This window comes from Jaculus jaculus, chromosome 15, assembly GCF_020740685.1.
Source record: "Jaculus jaculus isolate mJacJac1 chromosome 15, mJacJac1.mat.Y.cur, whole genome shotgun sequence".
NCBI lineage: Eukaryota > Metazoa > Chordata > Mammalia > Rodentia > Dipodidae > Jaculus > Jaculus jaculus.
In genome coordinates this window covers 33,848,617-33,871,135 of record NC_059116.1, presented here as the reverse complement: position 1 = coordinate 33,871,135, position 22,519 = coordinate 33,848,617, and the positions used below count along the sequence as shown (strand labels likewise).

The 22,519-nt window shown below is 56.3% G+C and overlaps 3 protein-coding genes across 6 annotated transcripts; all 3 read right to left on the bottom strand.

Annotated features, from left to right (window-relative positions):
- Positions 1-569: 569 nt before the first annotated feature.
- On the bottom strand, positions 570-9,912 carry Efna2 (ephrin A2). The gene is made up of 4 exons (XM_004654881.2): positions 9,785-9,912; positions 2,920-3,233; positions 2,074-2,139; positions 570-1,887 (listed from the first exon to the last, which is right to left on the bottom strand). Exons 1-4 carry the CDS (start codon positions 9,910-9,912, stop codon positions 1,766-1,768), a joined length of 630 nt encoding a protein of 209 aa, XP_004654938.2. The 3' UTR covers positions 570-1,765.
- Positions 9,913-14,429: 4,517 nt separating this feature from the next.
- Positions 14,430-17,600, bottom strand: Fam174c (family with sequence similarity 174 member C). Of its 2 annotated transcripts, XM_045134693.1 has the most exons (6): positions 17,471-17,600; positions 17,243-17,325; positions 16,669-17,164; positions 16,169-16,285; positions 15,590-15,697; positions 14,430-14,766 (listed from the first exon to the last, which is right to left on the bottom strand). In XM_045134693.1, the coding sequence occupies exons 3-5, from the start codon at positions 16,920-16,922 to the stop codon at positions 15,607-15,609; spliced, it is 462 nt and encodes a 153-aa protein (XP_044990628.1). In that variant the 5' UTR covers positions 16,923-17,164; positions 17,243-17,325; positions 17,471-17,600; the 3' UTR covers positions 14,430-14,766; positions 15,590-15,606. The 2 variants fall into 2 exon arrangements, with proteins under 2 accessions (XP_044990628.1, XP_044990629.1); XM_045134694.1 differs by lacking the exon at positions 15,590-15,697.
- Positions 17,601-17,649: 49 nt separating this feature from the next.
- Positions 17,650-21,621, bottom strand: LOC101596403 (cold inducible RNA binding protein). Of its 3 annotated transcripts, XM_045134692.1 has the most exons (7): positions 21,494-21,621; positions 19,220-19,328; positions 19,031-19,137; positions 18,806-18,944; positions 18,638-18,719; positions 18,426-18,496; positions 17,650-18,217 (listed from the first exon to the last, which is right to left on the bottom strand). In XM_045134692.1, the coding sequence occupies exons 2-7, from the start codon at positions 19,320-19,322 to the stop codon at positions 18,201-18,203; spliced, it is 519 nt and encodes a 172-aa protein (XP_044990627.1). In that variant the 5' UTR covers positions 19,323-19,328; positions 21,494-21,621; the 3' UTR covers positions 17,650-18,200. The 3 variants fall into 3 exon arrangements, with proteins under 3 accessions (XP_044990627.1, XP_044990625.1, XP_044990626.1); XM_045134690.1 differs by lacking the exon at positions 18,638-18,719; XM_045134691.1 differs by lacking the exons at positions 18,638-18,719; positions 21,494-21,621 and adding an exon at positions 21,258-21,378.
- Between the last annotated feature and the right edge of the window lie 898 nt (positions 21,622-22,519).

Here is a 22,519-nt window from a genome sequence, read left to right as displayed (position 1 = left end):
CCATGGCTGAGTTGGGGGTCTCAGGGCCTCTTTGAACCTTGGGATTGTCCTCAGTGGAGTGAGGCCTCCCCACGGCAGCGTCCGCCCGTCCACCGGGCAGGGCCGAGGTAGAGGACACAGGGTCCTTTGTGTGGTCACCAGACTCATTAGGAGGCAGCCCCCGTCGCCAGGCCCAGCACGGCTGAATTAAAGGGCTCAGAACGTTGCCTCTCAGGCTAATGTGCCTGTGACATGATAGTCATTGCAGGTGGGACACTGTCAAGCAGTGGATGCCAGGACCTCAATCCCTCTGCCAGGTCACCTGCCAGCGTGGACTCCCCCCCCCCCACCGCTGCCTTCTGCAGACAGGATTAGTGTCATAACACCCCAACCCCTGGCCTGGGGTCATTGGAGAAACTGAGTCATGATGCTGTAGCTTGGCCACGGGAGTCATAGAATTAAAAAAAATATATTGTTAGAAAGGGTTGTATAGTCCAGGATGTCCCAGCACACACGGTAATCCTCCTGCCTCAGCTAAAGTGAAAGGCTTGAATTACATACACGTATCTTGGAGGTTTTTATCCATTTTATTATAAAAAAATACAGAATCCAAAGTTGGCTGTGATGACAGGGGCCAGGCCCCGCCGCCCGCCCCGCCGCCCCTACAAAAGCCCCGGCCACTCTCGCCACAGGTGGCCGTACACAATATATATTTATATAGAAGCTAGAAAACACAGGTCAGGAAAGGGGTAGAAATCTTAACCTGTATAAATGTATTTGTTTCCTTCCCTCAATCATCTGTGGCAAGTTGTTCTTTCTCTTTCTTTCTTTCTTTTCTATATTTTTTTTTTTTTGGCAGTTTTCCCCTTCCTTTTAGTTTCCTCCATTCTTTTCGTTTGTTTTTTTGTTTTGTTTTGTTTTGTTTTGCTTTGTTTTTTCTTAGAAACATTACTAGGTCACATGGTCAAGGGAGGGAAGGGCTCAGACAAACAAAAAAAAAACAAGCTTATTGCGAAGTGTTGATTCTATCCTAAAAAGCCCACCCCCCCACCAAAATAAAGGACCCCCCTGATAGAAGGCTGAAAAAAAATTTTTTCAAAGAAAGAATTTCCAGTCTGTTCTTAAGAATACATTAAAAATAAATCACAGTATATACTTACTTGCTGGCTCTATTTACAGAAATATAACGTCTTCCCAGCCCAGGAGAGGCTGCCGGATTCCCACAGGGGGCTGGGGGGCTGTTGGTGGTGGGAAGAGCCAGAGGCCCCTGGAGAGACTTCCACATCCCTTCAGGTTCACACTCACCTGTCCTGGGGAACCGCAGGGTCCACAGTGGGTCCCAGCCAGGACCAGAGACTGACCAGGCCTGACGTGCCTGGACCCCCTTCTTCAGGGAGGTCCGGAACCGCCCCACCCCCACCCCACCAAGAGTTCCCAAAGTCACCAGCGACATCGGGGAATAAATTAAATTAAAAATCAAGTCTTTCAGACTCAACCATGAAAAACACACTGAAAAAAAAAAAAGATGCCGAGAGGGTCTCAAGCTTCCCAGTGACCCTGGAGCAGTGGCTCAGCCGGGGCCTGTGTAGACATCCTGGTCCCCGACCCGGGCAGGCCTGGTGGCCTTTCCCCAGGCAGGCTGGACACGGTCCCTCTGGCAGGAGAGCACCATGGAAGAGAAGCAGCAATTATGTCATCTCGGAGGTGGCCGCAGCGGGGCCGAGGGCCAAGGTCGCGGGGTCTGGGCAGCGTGTCCAGGCGGGGATGGGGTCCTTTGGGGCTTCAACTAGGAGCCCAGGAGGGTCCAGAGCATGGGGACCGTGCTGAGGAAGAGGGGGCAGCCGCCCAGGCCGCTGCACGAGCTGTTACTCGTGAAGATGGGCTCCGGGGCCTCGTACAGGGTCTCGTCTGTGGGGCACATGGGGACAGGGCAGTCAGCGGGGCCGGGCCATGAGCCTCCACCACCCCTCCTGAAGGCCCAAGGCTCAGCATGGGGCTGTGTGCCAGGAGTACCCCACCTCTGGCTACTTGGACCACTCACTGGTCCAGGGCAGGGTATTGGGGTCTTGCGTGTGGTCCCCTACAAACACTTACTGGTTGGACGCACGTAAACTTTCAGCCGTAGGCAGGGCCGGTCCACAGGGTTGGGAGGTGTGGCAGCTAGAAGAGAGGGGACCGGGAAAACGACACCCTCAAACAGTCTGCGGCTTGCTCTCTCCCTACCACCCGTCCCTGCTCAACCCTCGTCCCAGAGGCTGGACAGGACGCCAGGTGGAGGCAGGAGGAGAGCTGTGAGCTTGTGGCCAGCCAGGGCTAGAGGGAGCCTCAAAACAGAACAAAAGGGAAACAAATAGGGCTGGGAGATGGTTTAGTGGTTAAGGCACTTGCCTAGGAAGCCTTAAGGGGACCCAGGTCTGCTTCTCCAGAACCCGCGTAAACCAGATGCACAAGGTGGTAATGCATCTGGAGTTCATTTGCAGTGGCTGGAGTCCCTGGTGCACCCATTCTCTCTCTCTCTCAAATAAATTAATTAGTTAAAGGGAAGAAATAGCACCGAGATGAAGAAAACAGAACTATGAGGGTTAGTTTGACACAGTGGAGGCCATCTTGCCAATGCTGGAGCCTCTCTGCAACCTGTAGGGTTAGGGATCTCCAAGTCTCTGCTTCCTCTGGGCCCCCCACTGAGAAATAAATCCCTCCACCATGGCTACACCTCAGTCTCACTCCCAAACCTCGAAGGACCTTTGAGAAAACAAGGGCTCTGCTTGCCTCAGTTTCCCTCCCATGGATACAAGAGAGCAGGCACTTCTTGTCTCAGAGTCGAAGTGGCCAAAGTGACCACAGTGTATGAGGTCAGCTTCCCTCGTGCTAAGGGGAAATTGGGAGGGTCCCCGCTACCAGGGCTGGCTGGGAGGTGACAGGGCGCCCTTGGCCACTCACAGATGTAATAGTACTCGTGGCCGGGGCGGAACTCAAAGCCGAGTGAGAAGGGCGTGAAGAGCTGGAACTTCTCAGAGAACTTGAGCGGGCCCCCGGGCGCTGCGGGCCGGTTGCACTCCCAGCGCTTGAAGCCACGCTGGCGGTGATCGCAGGATGCATGGCCGTCACCATTGACCATGTACAGCACGTAGCGCTCCATGCGCTCGGCCGGCGGCAGTGGTGCTCCGTAGTGTGGGCAGTAGATATCCAGGTAGTCATTGATGCTCACCTCCACCGTATAGCCACCGCCGTCACCCGCTGAGCCCACGTGGAACCTAGGAGGACAAGGCAGCGGTCAGCCCGGGTCGGTACACAAGCCTGAAGGGGCCTGTCACCAGGCTGTCTTCTTCCCAGTCATCACCAGCCCCCAGCCTGAGTGTTCCCATCTATGCCCAAGTCCCAGCCTGTTTCCCCGTGTGGGGGACAGTGCTCAGAGGGAAGGACACCCTGGCCCCCTCTTTCAGTCCCCTGCAGGGTCACTGGGCTTGACCCAGCCCCGTGTAACACCTCCGTGCTGTGTGACCTCAGCACAGCTCTTGCCCTCTCTGGGTCCTGATCCTCCTGCCTCAACCTCCCAAGTGCTGGGATGACAGGTGTGTAGCATCAGGCCCTGGTTTTTTGTTTTTTATTTCATTTATTTATTTGCAAGGAGAGAGGGAGAGAATATGGGCATGCCAGGACCTCCCACTATTGCAAACAAATTCCAGGTGCATGTGCCACTCTGCATCTAGCTTTACGTGGGCACTGGGGAATTGAACCTGGGACGGCAAGCTTTGGTAGCAAGCGCCTTTAAACTGCTAAGCCATCTCCCCAGCCCTCTAGTGTTTTTTTTTTTTTGTTTGTTTGTTTTTAGGTAGGGTCTTGTTCTAGCCCAGACTGACCTGGAATGGAATTCACAGTGCTGGCCTTGAACTCACAGCAATCGTCCTACCTCTGCCTCTCAAATGCTGGGATCAAAGGCATATGTCACTGCACCTGGCCTGTTTATTCATAAGATGGGGTCTCATACTATAGCCCAGGCTGGTCTCAAACTCCTTATGGGGCCCAGGATGACCTTGAACTCCTGATTCTCCTGCCTCCACCTCCTCAGTGCTGGGATGATAGAGGTGTACCACAATACTCAGCCCCTGCCCTGGAGGTCACCCCACCTGTCGTCAGGGGAGACTGCTGTGACCCAGCCTCGTCTTGGAGGACAGAGGTCTGCCGTGGGGTTGGACCTCGGTTCCCTTTCCCTTTCTGCCTCAGGCTACAGCCGCAGGAACCATCAGATCTCCTCAGCTGTCCCCAGAGTCCCTGTCATGTAACTGCTCAGCAACAGAGGGGGCAGAGGGAGGCCCTGCAAAAAATCACATTAGCACATAAAAGCTGGATAGCCAGGATGGGGACTGGGCTGCCCCAAGGTTCTTCTACCTCCTTGCTCAGCTGGGGAAACTGAGGCTTGGGGCAGGTGGCACATGCCTGTCACTCCAGCATCTAGGAGGTGGAGGCAGAAGGATAAGGTGGCCAAGGTCATCCTCAGCTACGTATCGAGTTTGAGGATAGCCTGGGATACATAGGACCATGTCTCAAAAACTGAAACCAAAGCCGGGTGTGGTGGCGCATGCCTTTAATCCCAGCACTTGGGAAGCAGAGGTAGGAGGATCGCCGTGAGTTCAAGGCCACCCTGAGACTCCATAGTGATTTCTAGGTCAACCTGGGCTAGAGTGAGACCCTACCTCAAAAACAAAAAAAAAAACAAAAAAAAACACCAAAAACCGAAACCAAGCACAAACTCATCCTGGCTTCCGTCCAGCTCCTAAATGCCATTGCTGGCTGTCTGAATATAAACCGGACTCCACGACAGGCAGACCCAGAGCACTCCATTCCTCCTTGGCACACAGACCCCAATCCATGGTCCCCCAGGTCCCAGGTGGCCAGCATCTGACCCTCTGGAAATAATCCCCTCTTGCTCACTCCCAGCCAAACAAGCCTCTAATATTCCATTCCCACCCAGGGCCTTTGCACAGTCTACTTCTGGGAATGTGCCTTCTAGTCTTGGCCTCTGCTGCTTTCCCTAAGTAGGAGACCCTCACCCTGTCAAGTGCCAGCCATCTAAGTGGGCCACTTTTTTTCCACTTGGCTCTAATTTAGCGGTGGTCTCACTGTGCTGGTGTTCTCAATTCCAACTTGGCAGGTGAACTAGGGTGGGCACCTCACCCCTGTCCTGGGTGGTGTCTGCGTGGGAGGGAAGAGGTCCCCACCCTAAAACCCAAGCAAGCAAGGCAGAGCCTGTCTCTTCTGTCTGCCTGAACATAGGAAGGCTCCTTGGGAAAGGCACAAAGAGACAAATTCTCACTAAGAGCTTATGGCTGACTTGGAGAGTGTATCTCATACATAGCCCCTTCCACCTTGCAGTCTCTTGGAGCTCCATGCTGGTGATCAAGGGTGGCTGGCAAATGACACATGGGGTCCCAAGGCCCAGCTGATGCCGTCAGTCCATCCAGCATTCTTGAATATCATCACAAGAGAAAATTCTCCCCTAAAGTAATGACACTGGGGTAAGACTTGGCCACAACTTGACTTCTGAGGAGGGACGGGCCATTGTCACATAAATGCATGGTCTCAGGGACAGGAAGGAGGGAGCCCTTGGCCCCATAATGTGCTGCCTCTCAGGCCCAAATAGTCCTCAACTAGAGAGGCCTCCCAGGCTCCAGCCTTTGATTTTTCTTTCTTGAGTGTTCTTTAGGGCAGGGATTTGAGGCCAGGTCTCACTGTAGCCCAGGCTAACCTCGAGCTCACTGCGTAGCCCAGGCTGGTCTTGAGCTCATGGTGATCCTTCTACCTCTGCCTTCTGAGTGATGGGACTAAAGGCATGCACTACCACACACGGCTTATCTTTTGTTGTTTTTCAAGATAGGGTTTCACTCTAGCCCAAGCTGACCTGGAATTCACTATGCAGTCTCAGGGTGGCCTCAAACTCATGGCGATCCTTCTACCTCTGCCTCCCAAAGGCTGGGATTAAAGATGTGCACTACCACGTCCGGCTCTGTTTTTTTTTTTAAAGGCAGAGTCTCACTCTGTCCAGGCTGGCCTGAAACTCCTAGTGATCCTCCTGCCTCAGCCTCCTGTCTGGCTCATTGGGCTTACTTGTGAATTTGGGGACCAGGTATGAAGTTGGGGTGCATCTAATGTCAAAGGCCCTTCTCTTGGCCCCAGGAGCAGCCTCAGTTTCCCTCTGAGCCCCACAGATCATGCTGGTGCCCAGCCCAGCCTGCCACGCCACCTCCTGGGGGTCCTGCAAGGTCTTCTGCTGTCCTGAGTGCCACCCCCAAACCCCACAGGACTGCATCCTAAATGCCCCTGCTAGGTTCCCGGAGCCTCCCAACCCCACAGGACAATCTTTTCCCACACAGACCCTCAGGCAACCAAACTTGGAGGCTTCAGTCATGAACCCCCCCCCAGGTCCATCATCCCCATCTGGTGCTTTGGAGGGGATACCATGTCACTGCCTTCACCAAGGGACCAGTATGTGTTCACAGGCATGTCCCTGCCTAGCTCAGCACAGCCCCCTCTGAAGATGGGCACACAGGGACAGCAGAACTCTGGCGTGATGCCAGCTGAGTCCATTGGCAATTTGCACTCATGCCCCGTCCTTATCTATGGGGGGGACAAATGACAATGTCACCACCCTGGACCATCTTGGGGCTGAGGGCAGGCCAAGCCGACTTCACATGGGCATGCAACTGTGGTCACCAGCACACCCACCCTACACAGATGTGCGTACACACACTGGGCATCCAAGCCCTAACATGCATGCACAGACACACACACACACACACAGTGATCTCACACACACACCTTGCATACCAATTTGCACACCTCTCACACCCAGACATGCACGTTCACAGTCTCGTGTGTGTGCAAACATCTCATGCCCAGACATACATAATCACAATTCTCTGTATGTGTACACATCTCACACACATATGTGCTCAGTCTCCTGCAATCTCACACACAGACATGTGCGTTATTTCATATATATTCTCACACAGACATGCATACTCACAGTCTCATGTGCACAGTTCACACACAGACACATCTCACACAGACACACACATGGATTTGTGCACACATCTCATATAGACACTTAGTCTCATGTGCACACATCTTACATATCAACACACAGGTGTGCATTTGACATGGAAGCTCACATCCTTGCGTCCACACTCGGGCACTTCAGACTGACTCACACATGCATGTCACATGAAGACAGAACTGTGCCCCGATTCCGTAAGCATTCCATGGAAACACGCTCACACATACGTGTGCATTTTGTACATGAATCATACAGACACGCGTGAACACGCCTCAGCCTGGGTTGCTGTGTCACGCATACTTCTGCAGCTGCCCGCCCCACGCAGACATGCGCCTTCAGGCTCCCCCATGTCGTGGACAAGAACACGCAGCCACATACCGGGCCATGGACCCCTGTAGACCCCCACAGACAGGTGCATGGGAGCCACAGGGCAAAACCCACACAAGCTGTGGCCAGGCCACAGGAGGGTAGAGGGTTGGTGCCCAGGTGGGTACCAGCTACTTACGCCAGCCTGGGGGGGACAGGCTGAGAGACCCCCATTGGCCAGACTAGAGTGTCCAGCTGGGCAGGGGTGATCACACAGAGCCAGGCAGGGGCCAGTGGGGACGTGGGGCTGGTGGCTGGAAGGGTGGGCAGGAGGGACTTCAGCCGGAGAAACCGTGGAATGTGGGTGCGGAGCTCTCTGCGACACTGACTGTGGGGAGATGGCCACCAGGGACAGTTGCCCGAGGACAGTCATGTGTGTCCTCATTACCTCAGAGCAGGTGTGGCTGGCCGGGTGCATGACCTGGATCATGGGTGCTGTCCCAGAGAGCAGGGCACCCCATCAGGCCGCCATGCAGCTACATGTCCCCTCTCGAACAGGCCTACCCTCCCCCACCTCCATAACACTGCCTTTTGTGTGTGACCCACACTCATATTTGAGGGTCCCACCGCTGCCCAGGTCACCAGAGGCCCATGGCCCTACAATCACTGTCCTATTTCATGCCCCTATCTACCCTAGGTGCTGGATTTTTCCCATCTCTCCAGGCCAATGTCTCCAAAACTAGGTCCCTGCTGGATGTCAGCCATCCTGCCTTGTCCCACACCCTGCGACACCCAAGCCCACATTATGAGCCTGTGGGTCATGTCCCACTCCTGCATATCACATCTTAAATATCCCCAGGCAGCTGAGACCCTGTACACTGAGCCCCAAATTCTGGGCAGATCCAGGCTGCCTGGACATGGAGATGACCAGTCCCCAGCCCCATTGCGGGGTGCCATGTATGGTTGCCCACCCACAAATGCTGAAGCAGGAGAGGGAGCCCAGAAGGAGGTCCCTGCTGCAGGGCTTGGGTCTGCCACCCACCTGGCTGTCCCCTTGGGCTGTTTCACACAGCACAGGAGGTGGTGGAGAAGTCTCCCTGGAGAGAACCAAGTCCCTCAGAGTCCCTCGGGCAGGTGGGGACAGTAGGGTGGCGCTGACCCCCTTTTCTTCTCCACTCAGTCCATCCTCAGGGTTTTTGCAAGACAAAAGATAGGCCGGGCTGGGACACAGATTCCAGCTGAACCCAAAAACTTGGGCCAAGGAAGCTGTGCGGTGCTGCACGGCCAGCGCCACGACACGGAAGTCTTAATGAAAGCCACATGTGACTAGCACGGCGGGACCGCTCAGAGGTGGCCTCACCACGTCCCTCCGAGACCCCGGGGGTCCCTGCCCTTGGCCCGCAGGAGACTAAAATCTGTAGTCCTGCCTTCATCAATAGTTGGGGTGGGGGGGGGGTTCTGGGGAACGTGTCTTCACCCCCACAGAGGGACGACAGTGGTCGTCCTTGTCCCAGAGCCCTTCTCAAAGATAGTCCTTCATGCAACTTTCAGAGGGACAGCAGGGAGCAAATGGGACAGTTGTTAGCTAAGTCCCCTCCAGTCAGCTTTGGGCAAACTGAACCCAAAGTCACATCACCCATGGGACCCTCCCATCCTACGCCCATCCCACACATACCCTCAGAATAGCCCAAGTGATGTCCAAGCCATAGCCAGCAAACTTTCCTTGCTCTGACCGAACTGGGCTCCTGCTGTCCCCCCTTGTGCCCGGGTCTGGAGGAGGTAATCAGGGTACAGCCCTAGGGCCGGACTGGGCAGTCTGGACACCAGAGCCACTAGGGGTCCTGTCCTCAGTTCTGCTCCCCTGGCTTGTGACCTTGAGTCAGCCCCTCACCTCTCCCCGGCCCTGGCCCGTCTTGCACCTCAGTTTCCCTACTAGCTCCAAGAAGGGTGCAAGATGACTCACCCAATGTGCACCTCCAAGAACTGACCCTCCTGTCCTCTTTGGTTCTTAGGCGGTTCCTCTGTCCTTACAAAGTCTGGGGGTGACCAAGGCTCCCCTGGAGCGAACTCAGGACACAGAGGGGCATTACAACTTCCCCAAGTTCATCTGGGGATCCTGGGGCAAGAGAGCCACAGTCCCCACCTCTGCAGACCCTGCTGGATGTCCCGCGTCCCCGGGGACCTCAGCCAGCTTCTCATTCCAGCAGGATCCCCCCACTTTCGGAGGCCAGAGGGAAAGGGGGTTCTCCAGAGGTCTCGGTTTTCAAATTCAAAGAGGGCTCGTGAGAGTGCGCCGGGGAAGCCCGGGAATCCCAGGAGCCCCGGGGAGCGTGTGTGTTCCCTCCCAAAGTGTCAGGGAGGTCCCCTGCAGGGAGGTGCGGTCCCCAGGGGGAACGTGCGTGGGGTGCTGGTGTCGTGGTGTCTCGGGGCCCCCGCGGCGCGCACCTGGGGTTGCTGCGGTTCCAGTAGACGGCGTGGCGGTCGTTGGTGGCGCGGGCCGCGTCCTCGGAGCGCGCGCGCAGCGGCAGCAGCAGCAGCAGCAGCGGGAGGAGCGGGCGCTGCGCGGGCGCCATGGCCCCGGTCCGGCCGCTGCTCCCCGGCCCCGCCGCCCCGTCTCCGCCTCCGCTGAGCGGGAGGAGCCGAGCGAGCGCGCTTGGAGATCCCGCCGCGCCCCGCCTGCGTGCGCGCGCTCTGCTGCTGCAGCCGCCGACCTCGGGCGCCGGGGGGAAAGCGGGCGGCGGCTGCAGCGCCCGAGGCTCACTCCAGCGCGCGGTGACCGAGAGGTGTGGGAGAAACTCAGCGGTGCACCCGCAAGGATCGCTCCCGTCCTCTTCTCAAAGCGAAAAAGAGACCCGGTTCCAACGTCTTTGTCCCCATGGAGGGTCGCGGGCGCCCCCTCCTGCCGTGCGCATGAAGCTGGGCGGAGAGAATCCGGTCTCAGCCTAACCCCAGCCCCGCCCTTGCTAGACCTCCCTGCAGATTCTAGGTCCCCAGGGTCCCGTCCCAGACACCAGCATTGAGGTGTGCACCAAGCCCCCGGACCTGTGCCATGTGCCACTTAGGGCACGGAAGTCCACAGGCAAGCAGAGTGTGGTGAGATATGCCTGATAGCCCAGTACTCAGACTGAGGCAGGAGAATTGTCCTGAGTTCCACGCCAGTGTGGACTACAGAACAAGACATGGATCAGAGGAAACAACATAAAAATGTCAAGACGGAGCCGGGCTTGGTGGCACACGCCTTTAATTCAATACTCTGGAGGCAGAGGTAGGATCACTGTGAGTTCGAGGGCACCCTGAGACTACATAGTGAATTCCAGGTTAGCCTGGGCTAGAGTGAGACCCTACTTCAAAAAACAAAAACAAAAACAAAAAACAAGACAGAAATCAATGCCCGCAGCCTAAGTCCACACTCAGTCAAAGGGCCCTGAGAAAGGATGTGGGGTTGGAGCTCGTGCAAAGCCCTAGTGTTGACTCTGAGGTGGTGGAGGGTATGCTGTCACCAAGTCTAGTTAGAAAGGCCTGGTGACATGTCCAACCAGAATGGTTTTATTTATTTTATTCACTGATCCTGGTGCAAGGTATGAGGGGACCCAGTCTGAAAGCCCAGAGCTTTTGAATTCTGGAAGATTCCAGCGTGATTCATGGAATTCTTCTTCAGGGCAGTCCAGAGATTGACTGCAGACTTGTGAGACCAGCAAGGGCCAATGGCGGGGATGAACTCCGATGTGTGGCTTGTACCTGGGTCCCCAGAGCTCCCTGTGTTCCCCAAGAGGCCACATATGGAATCTAGGCCCACGCCTGGAAATCCTCCTACATCGTCCTTATTGAAGCCAGTCCCACCACACAGCAAGGACAGAGTTTTCTGCCTCTGCTCCAGGGACCTCAGCCTGCCTGTCCCTGGTGCCCTGAGCTCCAGGTCTTGTTCTCTGACCTGACCACGGACACTGAGTTGGAAGAACTTGGCAATGTCCAAAGGAAAGCAGCTCTTGAGCCGAGACACACGGCTCCTGCCCAGGGCATGGTCCAAAAAGCTCCATAACCAGGATGGAAGCACCCACCCCACAGTGGGAATGGTGTGTGTCCAGATGCTGGCGGGGGTTGTGGGGGGCTGCCTCACCACAACTACATTAGGTCTCAACCTGCCAGGGCCAGCCACAAGGGCACCCTGCGGATTTGAGGCCACCTCCCAAGGCCGGGCGGGTCATTTGCATGCAAAGGCTACCCAGGCGAGAGCTGCTGCCTGGGATTTGAGTTGAGGTTTCTCTTTCCTTCTGTTCTTGTCTCTCTCAAGGTCAGAGCCAGAGCGGGGACAGGAACAAAGGCAGCTGTGCCCCACTCCACCTCCCCGCGCCCGCCAGCCGCTCCTGAGGACGTGCAGACGACGGGAGGGCAAGGCCCCGTGAGGCCACCACAGTGGGAGCACCAAAGCTCTGTCCTCTCCCCAGCCGGCAGGCTCAACCCACCAGGGTCATGAGGACCAAGGGTCGCTCAAAAGCAGGTCTTCCTTTGCAGCCGGGTCAGAGATTAGGTTCCCCGTAGTCCCAAGGGTCAGCTAAGGCCAGTGTTGACCCCAGGCCCAGGACAGATCTTGGTTGGAAGTGTATCTCCATGCACCCAGGTCCACCCGGGGAACTGCATGCTCATGCTGAGGTCCACCCCACATGAGCCTGTCCTGTCTCTGCCTGAGTGTACAGGGCAAGGCCACGGGGCTCACAATCTGTAGCCGGTAGCCCCACAGCCATCAAAGGCCACTGCACAGTGCACTAGGATAAAAATATTCAGGGAGGAATTTCTCATTACAGAATAAATTGGACCAAATCCTCACCCACGGTTCGTTTCAGAAGTCCTGGTAGGGGCCAGGCAAACTGGGGTGGTCACAGGGAGGTGGGCATAAGGACCCATGGATGCCCTGATCCTGTTGGCCACCTGCAAAGTGGGCACAAGTGGACGGCGACCCTGCCTTACTCCTGACAACCCAGCACCCAGAGGGGGCTAAGGAGGTTATCTCCCAGCTGCAGAAACAGGAGCCAGACACCCCAACATCAGCATGGACAGTGGGACTCTGCACCCCACTGCCAGTGATAGGCAACAGGGTCTGCAAACCTCCCAGCTCCCCTCCTCCCTCTTTTGTCTCACCTTCCTTCTTTTTGTTCTGCTCCCTTCCCTTCATCATCCTCCCTCCTCCTGTTGACCTCCCTACCTCATCCCTTTCCCCACTCCCGGGACACAGCCCTTCCCTACAGTTAGGGCTACCACATTGGGGTCAACAGTCACGCACATGCCCTCCTAGACATTGACAGTCTGGGTCCCATGTCCTCCCACTGGTGAGGGGACAGCCCGCACGGACCCTGTGGCAGCCCTGTTAGGTGCTTCTCAGCGCTGGGTTGTCCAGAACCCTGAAGCCCACCGCTGCATATGGGCCCTGGATGACACCAGGGGTGTGATGTATGACACCATGCTGAGTCCTAGAGGGCCTGGCAACCTCAAGGAAGGTGCAGCTTACAACCATCTCCTGGGGGAATATGACGTACGTGGGGACACTTCTGCGGTGATCCTGGCACCTGAGCCCAACTCCCCAGGATGCATCAGTCCACCATTGGCTCAGAAGAAGCAGAAGAGGCCCGATAAGACTGGTTTACCCACACCTGGGGTGAGCTCTAGAGGGCAGCGGACAGGAGGCTTGGGCTCAGGACTGGTGCTTGGGACATTGTGGTGTGTGTGTGGGGGGTTGAGTCATGAGTTTGTGCCCCTTGGTATGCTTCACGCTCTAGTGCTCATGAGGCACGAGGCTGGGAAGTGCTCATGTACACACGCATATGCAGGCTGGCCAGGCCCCAGGCTTCATCTCCCGACAGCCTTTCTCCTGGCTTTCAGCCGCAGAGCGATGGCTAATGGTGCATTAACCTTGGCATAGCTGCCAATTATCCGTGCTAATGCTAGGGGCGCAGTGACAGCTGACAGGCCCCGAGTGGGTGGGCTGTGCCGGGTCTCTCCTGACCTCATTAGTCATTAGCGTGCCTTTTGAAGCCAGCAAGCCTGAGCTCTAGGGAAGGGGCACAGATCACAGGGTAGGGGGCTGGGATGGTATCTTCACATCTGTCAAAAGTGCATCCCAGGGCTGGAGGGATGGTTTAGTGGTTAAGGTGCTTGTCTGCAAAGCCAAAGTACCCAGATTCAATTCCCCAGGACCCATGTAAGCCAGATGCACAGGGTGGCACATGCGTCTGGAGTTCCTTTGCAGTGGCTGAAGGCTGGGGCACACCTACTCTCTAACAAATTGTTTAAAAAAAAAAAAAAGTGCATCTCAGCAGCCTAAGCCTACAGAGTGAACTCCAGGTTAACCTGGGATACAGTGAGACCCCACCTTGAAAAACCAAAAACAAGAAAAGTGCATCCCACATGAGCAGACATGGACACGGACAAGGTCAGCAGCAGACCAGGGTCATATGGCCCCACTGTAGACTCCCTAGACCAGGGGACAGGGCAGGGTCACATGGGCCCAACTAAGTCTTCAATAGCTGGGAGTCTCACCTCAGCCCCTCTCTGGTCCCCATCATCCCAATAGGTTAGGGTGCAGTGTGTAAGGGTGGCTTAGGAGCAGCAACTGGAGGCCAATGGGAAACCAGTGGGATGGAGAACATGGTGACCAGCACAGGCTGGTAGATGAAGCCTGGAAGCCCATAGTCGGGGTGAGGAGAGGTCTCGAGTCATCCCACAAAGACACAAGTGTCTGGGGAGTGGGTGAAGACTGTGGGAGACGACATCCCAGGGTTGAAAGTTTGGCTTCTGGGAAGTGAGGGGATGGATGGGTGACACAAGGTTGCCACCTGGTGGTCACTCTGTGACATGGCAGAATACACTGGCTTGGAGAACTTCAGTCTACCACAACCGGGGACACCTGGGAAACCCCACTAGAGGTGCAGGTTGCTTGAGCTGGAAATCCCAAAGGCACAGCTCTCGACCTCAAGGCAGAAGGCAGAAACAGCCCAGGAGGAGCTTGAGGAATGGAGAACTCTGCAGGGACTGGCCAGCAGCAGGGTGTACTGCATCACGACAGCTGGGAGTGGAGGAAAAGCGGGGCAACACTAGCTACAAAGCCACTGCCTCATTTATTGTCCCCAGTCCAGAGGCAAGGTGCCCCTAGAGCCTGCTCAGTGCACCTACAGGCCAGGCAGCTCACAGAGCTGCCACGTCCACATGGGGGCAGGACCACACAGTGGTACATGGCAGTCCAGCCTGCTGGCCTCAAAGTCTGAAGGGTGGCTGCTCCCTTGGCCAGGCCAGGCTAGTCTGGGGAAGCAAGGTGACGTGGTCCAGACGAGATGGCTGCACAGGAGCTGCATAGGCGCCCAAGGAACTGTGATGTACTTGCTAGGTCAACATCAAAGCCAGAGTGTATGGTCCCGTATGTTCTGCAGCCCTTTAATCTGGAAGGAGAGGCACGAGGTGAGTGGAGAATTGTCCCAACCAGGGCCCCTGAGACCCCCATGTTTACCCTCCCAGCCACCCATTATAAGCAAGGACGCCCTATAATCCTGGGATCCATGCCTGCTGCACACCAACAGCTGTCTTGGGGTACAGGCCTAGTTACTTGTACTTAGGACCCTGACTAGAACACTTGCTCAGCTCAGCATAGAACTATGCGGTCAGGCTTAATGGTCTTCACACTGAGTATGGTACCCTAAGGACGCAAAGGCCTTCCTAAGGCTCACCCTCACCTAGCCTGGGCCTAATTAGTGGGATTTTACTTTTTTTTTTCCCCCGAGGTAGGGTCTCACTCTAGTCCAGGCTGATCTGGAATTCACTATGTAGCCTCACGTGGTCTTGAACTCACAGCAATTCTACCTCTGCCTACCAAGTGCTGGGATTAAAGATATGTTCTATCATACCTGCCTTTTTTCTTTCTTTTAGGTAGGATCTCACTCTAGCCCAGGCTGACCTGGAATTCACTATGTAGTCTCAGGGTGGCCTCGAACTCACAGCAATCCTACCTCTGCTTCCCTAGGGCTGGGATTAAAGCTTGCCAACCTATCAGTTTTCCTTTCGTTTATTTGGTTGTTTCTAGGTTTTTCAAGGTAGGGCTTCACTCTAGTCTAGGCTGACCTAGAATTCACTAGGTAGTCTCAGGGTGCCCTTGAACTCTCAGTGATCCTCCTACCTCTGCCTCCTGAGTGCTGGGATTAAAGGCGAGCGCCACCACACCAGACTTGCTTGTTTTTAACGTAGGGTCTCACTCTAGCCCAAGCTGACCTGGAACCAGGAATTCACTACGTAGTCTCCTGAGTGCTGGGACTAAAGGTATGCACAATTGCAGCTGGTTCCTGTGTGTTTTTGTTTTGTGGTACTGGAAACCAGGCCCTGGAACAGTAAGCAGGTGCTCAGCTACTGAGCCTTGTTGCTTGGCCCTAAATGGGGATTCTCAACTGTCACTTTATCACGGACCAAGCCCCCAGCCTCACTGAGGGTTCTAGGCTGTCACTCTACCGCTGACCACGCCCCCAGCCCTCATTCCCCCCCCCCCCCTTCAAGGCAGGGTCTTGCTCTAGCCCAGGCTGACCTGGAATTAACTATGCAGCCTCAGGGTGGCATCAAATTCATGGCGATCCCTCTATCTCTGCCTCCCGAATGCTGGGATTAAAGATGTGTGCCAGTGTACCACCATGCTCATCTCCTCATTTTCCTTTTGAAATGGAGTCTGGCTAACAGGCCCAGGATGTCTTTGATTTCTGGATATTCCCCTGCCCAGCCTCCAGAGGAGCACCCTGCAGGGCTGGCTGAGCCCCATTCGCAATGCTCTTTTGGGTCCCTGGTGAAGATGGGTCCCCCTACCATCTCAAATTCCTTGTCTCAAACACGGTCTCCTCGTCGCTGTCTAGCGAGGCCATCTCAGTGGGGTCCTCCGAATTAGTCAGCAGACCGTACTTCCTGCGCTGTGGTTTCTTCAGCCTGTAAGGGTGCCAAACATTCAGTGGCCCATGTCACACAAGTCTCTCACTGTGTGCCGAACTTGACACTTAGGGCCCAGCTGAGTCACTCCCAATTTTGTTTTCTCTGTCCCATTCGCCCGCACACCGCTCTAGTAGTGACAGACAGGGAAGGAAGAGGGTCAGATCCCCATCCCTGGGTCCGGCCCAGTCAAGCCCAAGCCACATCAGCCCGAAGGATCGACAGGGGAGGAATGCTGGACTGTCAACCGGGGCTGGAGAAGCTAAGGAAGGAGGATGGCAGAGTACCAGGGAATGAAACAAAGTAGGATCTTGAGCTCCTGTGACACCCCCCTGGGGGCGGAGCGGAAGACAGCACGCAACCACCGATAGGCCACAACGAACCTGCATGCCCGGATGCGGAAGTAGATAGCCGCCAAGCCGCCCAGGCCGAGGAACACGAGGAAGGAGCGCAGCGCTACCGCCGAGCTCTGTGATCCCGGAAGCCCCGCGTACGTGCCGTTGTGCGGCGGGTCCGGCAGGCTGTCGTTGGTGGCCGCGGGCGATGTGGCAAGCGCCGGGCCGTGGGCGGTGCGCAGCAGGGCAGGCAGTGGCAGTAGCAGCAGCAGCAGCGGTGGCGGCAGCACGCACGGCCCCATCTTCCGGCGGAAGCTGAGGTAGCCCCTCCCCCGAACTCTAGTCCCGATAAACGGCCAATGGGCAGCGGGGGCGGAGCCCGAAGCGGAAGTCTCGGTGTCCCGTGATGCTCCCTCCCCGCTGCAGGTCCCAGGGTCCCCAAAGCAGACACTCGGGTTTCGGGGTCACAGCCTTTATTGAGGTCCCGCGCATGCCCGTACTGAGTTGTGTCGTGCGCGGTCTCTTCGTCCTGCCCAGCAGCAGCCTGCAACGGGGACCGGACTGTCAGCCTCCCCGCATTGCACGGCACCGTGACCGACCGGGAATCCAACCCCGCACTCACCGGGCGCAGGCGCGGCTGCGGCTCCGCTCAGCGTCTTGGGAATCTGTGGTCATCCTCGCTGTCACTGTGTTCTTCCCGTCAACCTGTGAAAAGAGGCGCATGAGGTTCATCCCGTGGGCCGCGGCGCCCTCCGCCTCCCCGGCCTCAGGGTCCCGAGTGAGCGCTGCGCCGTAGGATGGGAACGAATGGCCTGCAGCTCCTTGGAGGCCGCCAGCACGGGGACGTTACCTCGGTGACAGACCGGCTCCAGGAGGTCTGCAGCGCCCGGCACAGCTGTAGATCTGGCAGATCTCTCGCCGCCTCGAGGGCCGCCCCGCCCGTCCCCACAGCTCCCCTAACCCCGCGCCCTGCCCTCCTGGATCTGCCCGGGGCATGATGTCAACGCAAGGGAAACGGTCGGAGCGAGGTTCGTTTCACACGGTCTTTTAATGCGTACAAGAATTCCTCAACCACGGCAAACACAACATCGATGGAGTGCATGTCTTCCAGTAAAAAAGGCCATATAAATAAACGTCTTCCTCGGGCGCAGGGCCCGGCGCCGCGGAGCGGCGGCCTACCACACTGGGCGCACCGGACAGTCCTTCCCATCTCAGAAGAGCAGGGCGCCCGGCTTCACAGGCCACCCCACTGAACAGTAAAGAGGCAGTACAACCAAGAATTCGAAAAACAAAAGTCCAGTAATCAAAAATCCACACAACCCCCGACATTAGGAAAAAAACAAAAACAAAAAAAAACCCATGTTTCATGGTAAAAAAAAAAAAAAGTCTGCAGTGCTTTTGAAAACTTTAAAAATGGACAGCGCTTCCTTCAAAAGCAAGTCTAGGACCGAGGCCGTGGGGGTCAAGCAGTCAGCTGTGATGACAGAACTCAGACACTACAAAAGTGGGAACACAGGTGCGCACTACACAGCAACGTCCGGCGGAGCTCCCCACTGAAAATGACAGCATTGGCGGACGGGTCACTCGTTGTGTGTAGCTGAGGACAGAAGCAGTACAGTGTCAGGGCCGAAGTGCTGCCCAGCCTCCCAGGGGCCGACGGCGCATGCACCTGCTGCCCTCCACTCCTGCCTCACTCTGGCCTATGTCAGCAGCTGAGCAGGGACCGGCCACCTCGGCGGCCTGGGGGGCTCTCGCTGAGCCCCACCGCGGGCCACGAATCCTGGTACCCTCGGAGCCAAACTTACCATAACTGTCGTAGCTGTCTCGGTAGGACCCACCCGAGCTCCGGTGACCATAGCTGCCGCCCTGACTCCGGCTGGGAAAGGAACAGGGTCACACTCACAGCGTCTGCCAGGTGACGCGCTAGCGCCAACCTCCACGGAAAGACAGGACAGCAGAAGGCCCAGTGCCACCTACAACTCTCAAAGAGCATCCCTACGCTTGCCCAGCCCCTCACCTGGCATAGTAGTCTCTGGAGCCCCCGTAGGCCCCACTTCGGGACTCGAAGCGGCCACCCCCGTAGCCTCGGTCTCCACCCCCTGCAGGACAGACAGGACAGGACAAGCTGAGCTGCAGCTCCAGCCTGCAACTTCCCACCTCCCCAAGACTGACCATGGGTGCTCACCTCTAGAGAAGCCACGACCACGGCCTCGACTCCCGCGGAAGAAGCCCCGTCCTCCGGCAGAGCCGCCTCGATATCCACGGGATCGGTTGTCAGATGACTTGCCAGCCTGATCCACTCGGATCTGCCGCCCGTCCACAGACTGGGGACAGAAGGAGGCCCAGGTCAGCGCTGCCCACTCTGCTGCCAGGACCGTGTGGTGTCCCACTCGGCATGGGCAATCCTCACCTTTCCATTCATTGCCATCATGGCGTCTTTGGCGTCATCGATGTTCTCAAAGGTGACAAAGCCAAACCCCCGTGATCGCTGTGTCTCCCTGTCTTTTACGACCACCACTACAGGAGAGGAAGAGGGAGTGGGTACCTAGCTCATGGGCCCAGGACAGTGCCCACCATGAACACATGAACACGACCTTACCTTCTGAGATCTGCCCGTACTTGGAGAAGACCTGCTCCAGTGACTGCTCGTTGGTATCGAAACTCAGTCCTCCCACAAACAACTTGCCTTCATCCGATGCCATGGCGGCCTGCAGGAGATACGGAGATGCTTCCACTTCCTGGGAACCAGCAAGCAATTCACCACACACTACCCTTTTCATTTATTTGCTCGTGTTTGTGTATGAGTGTGTCAGAGACACTTGCCACTGCAAAGGAACACCAGACTCATGGGCCACTTTTTGGTTTTAAGTGATAGTTGGGGAATTGAACATGGGATCAGTAAATGCTTTTAACTGTTGAGCCACCTCCCTAGGGTCTCACTGTGTAGCCATGACTGGTCAGGAACTTAGACCAAGCTGGCCTTGAACTTGCAGTGGTTCTGCTCCTGCTACCCAATTGCTGCAATTACAGGTATGTGCTACACCAAGTTTGTGCAGTCGTGGGATGAAAGCCAGGTCCTCATATGATGGCAGTGCACTCTTACCAACCTAACCTGCTTTTATTTTATTCTATTTTATTGGTTTTTCAAGATAGAGTCTCTCTCTAGCCCAATAATTCACTATGGAGTCTTAGGCTGGCCTTGACCTCACAGCAGTCCTCCCACCTCTGCTTTCCAAATGCTGAGATTAAAGGTGTGCACCAGCACACCTGGCCATTTTAATTTTTGAGAAGTTGTTTGTAGCCCAGGTGTCAAACTCCTGGCTGAGGAAAGCCTTGAATTTCTTATCCTGCTTCTTCACTGGTGCTGGGATAACAAGTGTATGTCACAATACCCACAATACCATTGTTTTCTTTCCTGTGTTTCAAGACAGGATCTCATGTAACTCAGGCTGGCCTTGAGCTCCAGGTAACCTTCCTGTCTCGTACGCCCAAGTGTTGGTATAACAGGCATGAGCTCCCATGCCAGGCTGCTTTCAGATTTTTGTGGTGGTAAAATAATCATAGCATAAAATATACAATTTTAAGCCTGTAATTGCAATGCTCAGGGGGCTAATGCAGGAGAGTCAGGAATCTGAGGCCAGCCTGGACTACAGACCATGCCCCTGCCTTTCTGTGGCCTCAGGGATGCACCTGCCTTAACCTCTGGAGTGCAGGGATAATAGGTATGTGCCACCACGCCCAGCTTAAAACAAAATGAAACATCCAAAACAGCAAACTTTTTTTTCCTTAGGTTTTTTGAGGTAGGGTCTCACTCTAGTCTAGGTTGACCTAGTCTCAGGGTGGCCTTGAGCTCCTCCTACTTCTGCGTCCCTATTGCTGGGACTACAGGCGTGCACCACCACACCCGGCTAGTAGTACCATTTAAAAAAAAAATAGCTGGGTGTGGCAGCTCACACCAGTAATCCCAATACTCCAGAGGCTGAAACTGCTGCATCACTTTGGCCAGCCTAGTCTACACAGTGAGGCTTTGGAGACACGGGCTTCCACTAAATGGACCAGATGCTTCATCATGGACTTGTGCCATAGGGACACTGTTGGATATATAGGCTACTTCTGGGGGCCATTCTGTTGCCAGAGCCTGCTTTTTGGACTAGGGAGGGATGAGCCTGCGTGGGGCCTTCAATAGGGGAAAAGGAGGCTTCGAAGGGGGGCGTGGTCACAGGAGGCGTGGTCACTAAAAGGGCGGGGCATGCCGTGCAGACTTCCACGAAACCTTTATTGGCTGCAGACGACTAGCTCCCGGATACCAAGCGTAAAGCACGTCTTAGGGCCTGTGCCCTCTCGGGTACCCAGACTTTTGGGCTCACAGAAGGGACACGCGCTAGCATCGAGCGCACGCGCAGAGGTGCTTTCCCACTTGGAGCCCTAACACAGAAGACGCGAGGCTCCGGGTAAATGTAAGGTACGGGGTGCGCGCACCTCCGAGCCCAATCGCGCGGACAGTGGGCTTTGGAGCGCGAGTCCCTGAGCTCCCGCGCATGCGCCCTGCGCCTGCCCATCCGGGCATTCGGCGCTCCCGCCATTTCGCCGGCTGAAGCCCTCAAAGCCCGCGGCCGCCATTTTGCGGCAGAACCCACCAAGAAGAAGCCGAAAGCCACGGACACCTGGTGGAGCACAAGGCCCTCCTGGTACCCTGCGGCCCGGTGGGTTCCGCGGCCCCATCGTCGTCGCCGGAGGGAAGGACTCCACCCGGGCCCGTCCCCCGGCACCGCCCACTCCCAGGGGCGTGTCGCCGCCGTCCCGCCTCGCCTGAGCGCCACAGGCCGCCCGCCGTCCCCGGGCCCCTCGGAGCCCGCGCCGCCAGGGCCCTCACCGCTGAGTCGGGCAGGTCCCTGACGCGGGCGGGAAGACGGCACGACACACACGCCCGAGCCTCCTAACGCGCGACTGATGGGGGCGCCGCTGTCCAGCCTCAAATACCCCAGAGCAGGGACACGCCCCCTCGGTGTGGTGCTGCCCAATCCGGCGCGGCTGAGGCCGTGGCTGGGCTTCATATTCAAATGTGGAAAAGGGGCTCGGCGAGGCTCCGCCCGCGCTCCGGCGCCGAGCGCTCTCATTGGCTGGAAGCTTCCCGGTCCGCAGTCTCCCGCCCGCGTGCGCGGTGGGCGGGGCCAGAGTGCGTCGGGGCGGGGCTGACCCACTTAAGTGTTTCTGCACCGTGGCCTGCGGTAAGGAACAAAGAGCCTCCAAGGGCTGAGCTTTCAGCTCCGATGGGATCCCAGTTTTGGCGTGAGCCCCAACATGTAGAGCTCATTCATTTTCTATTACAATCCAAGCACTCAGCTCCATCTGACCTGTCAGTCCCCAAGTAGGTGCTAATCAAAATAGCTGGTACACAAAGACGCCCAGGCCCCAAGGCTGCTGAACACACAATTTCTGGTCATCAATTACCAATACTGGCACCAATGTTAGCCATAATCCCAATTCTCCCTCCTTTTTTATTTTTCAAGGTAGGATCTCACTCTAGGCCCAGGCTGACCCGGAATTCACTATGTTGTCTCAGGGTGGCCTCGAACTCAAAGCGACCCTCCTACCTCTGCCTCCCAAGTACTGGGATTAAAGTCATATGCCTCCACGCTCCAGTTCTCCCTCTTCAACACTTCTAGCCACTTTACCAAGAAACCTCAACACGTATCCCTCTAACCAACTCCCACCTGAGTCCTAATTACATCCCCTACAGCCCACCAGGATGCATAGCCCACATCTCAAAATAAACTGAGGAACTCTGTTCCTCCACCTGCAGTAGAACAGAATCCAGGGCCTGGCAGTGCAGGACTGACAAGCATTCCACTACCAATCCAGGCCCCAACACCCTCAGCAGGAGATTCTAGGCAGGAAC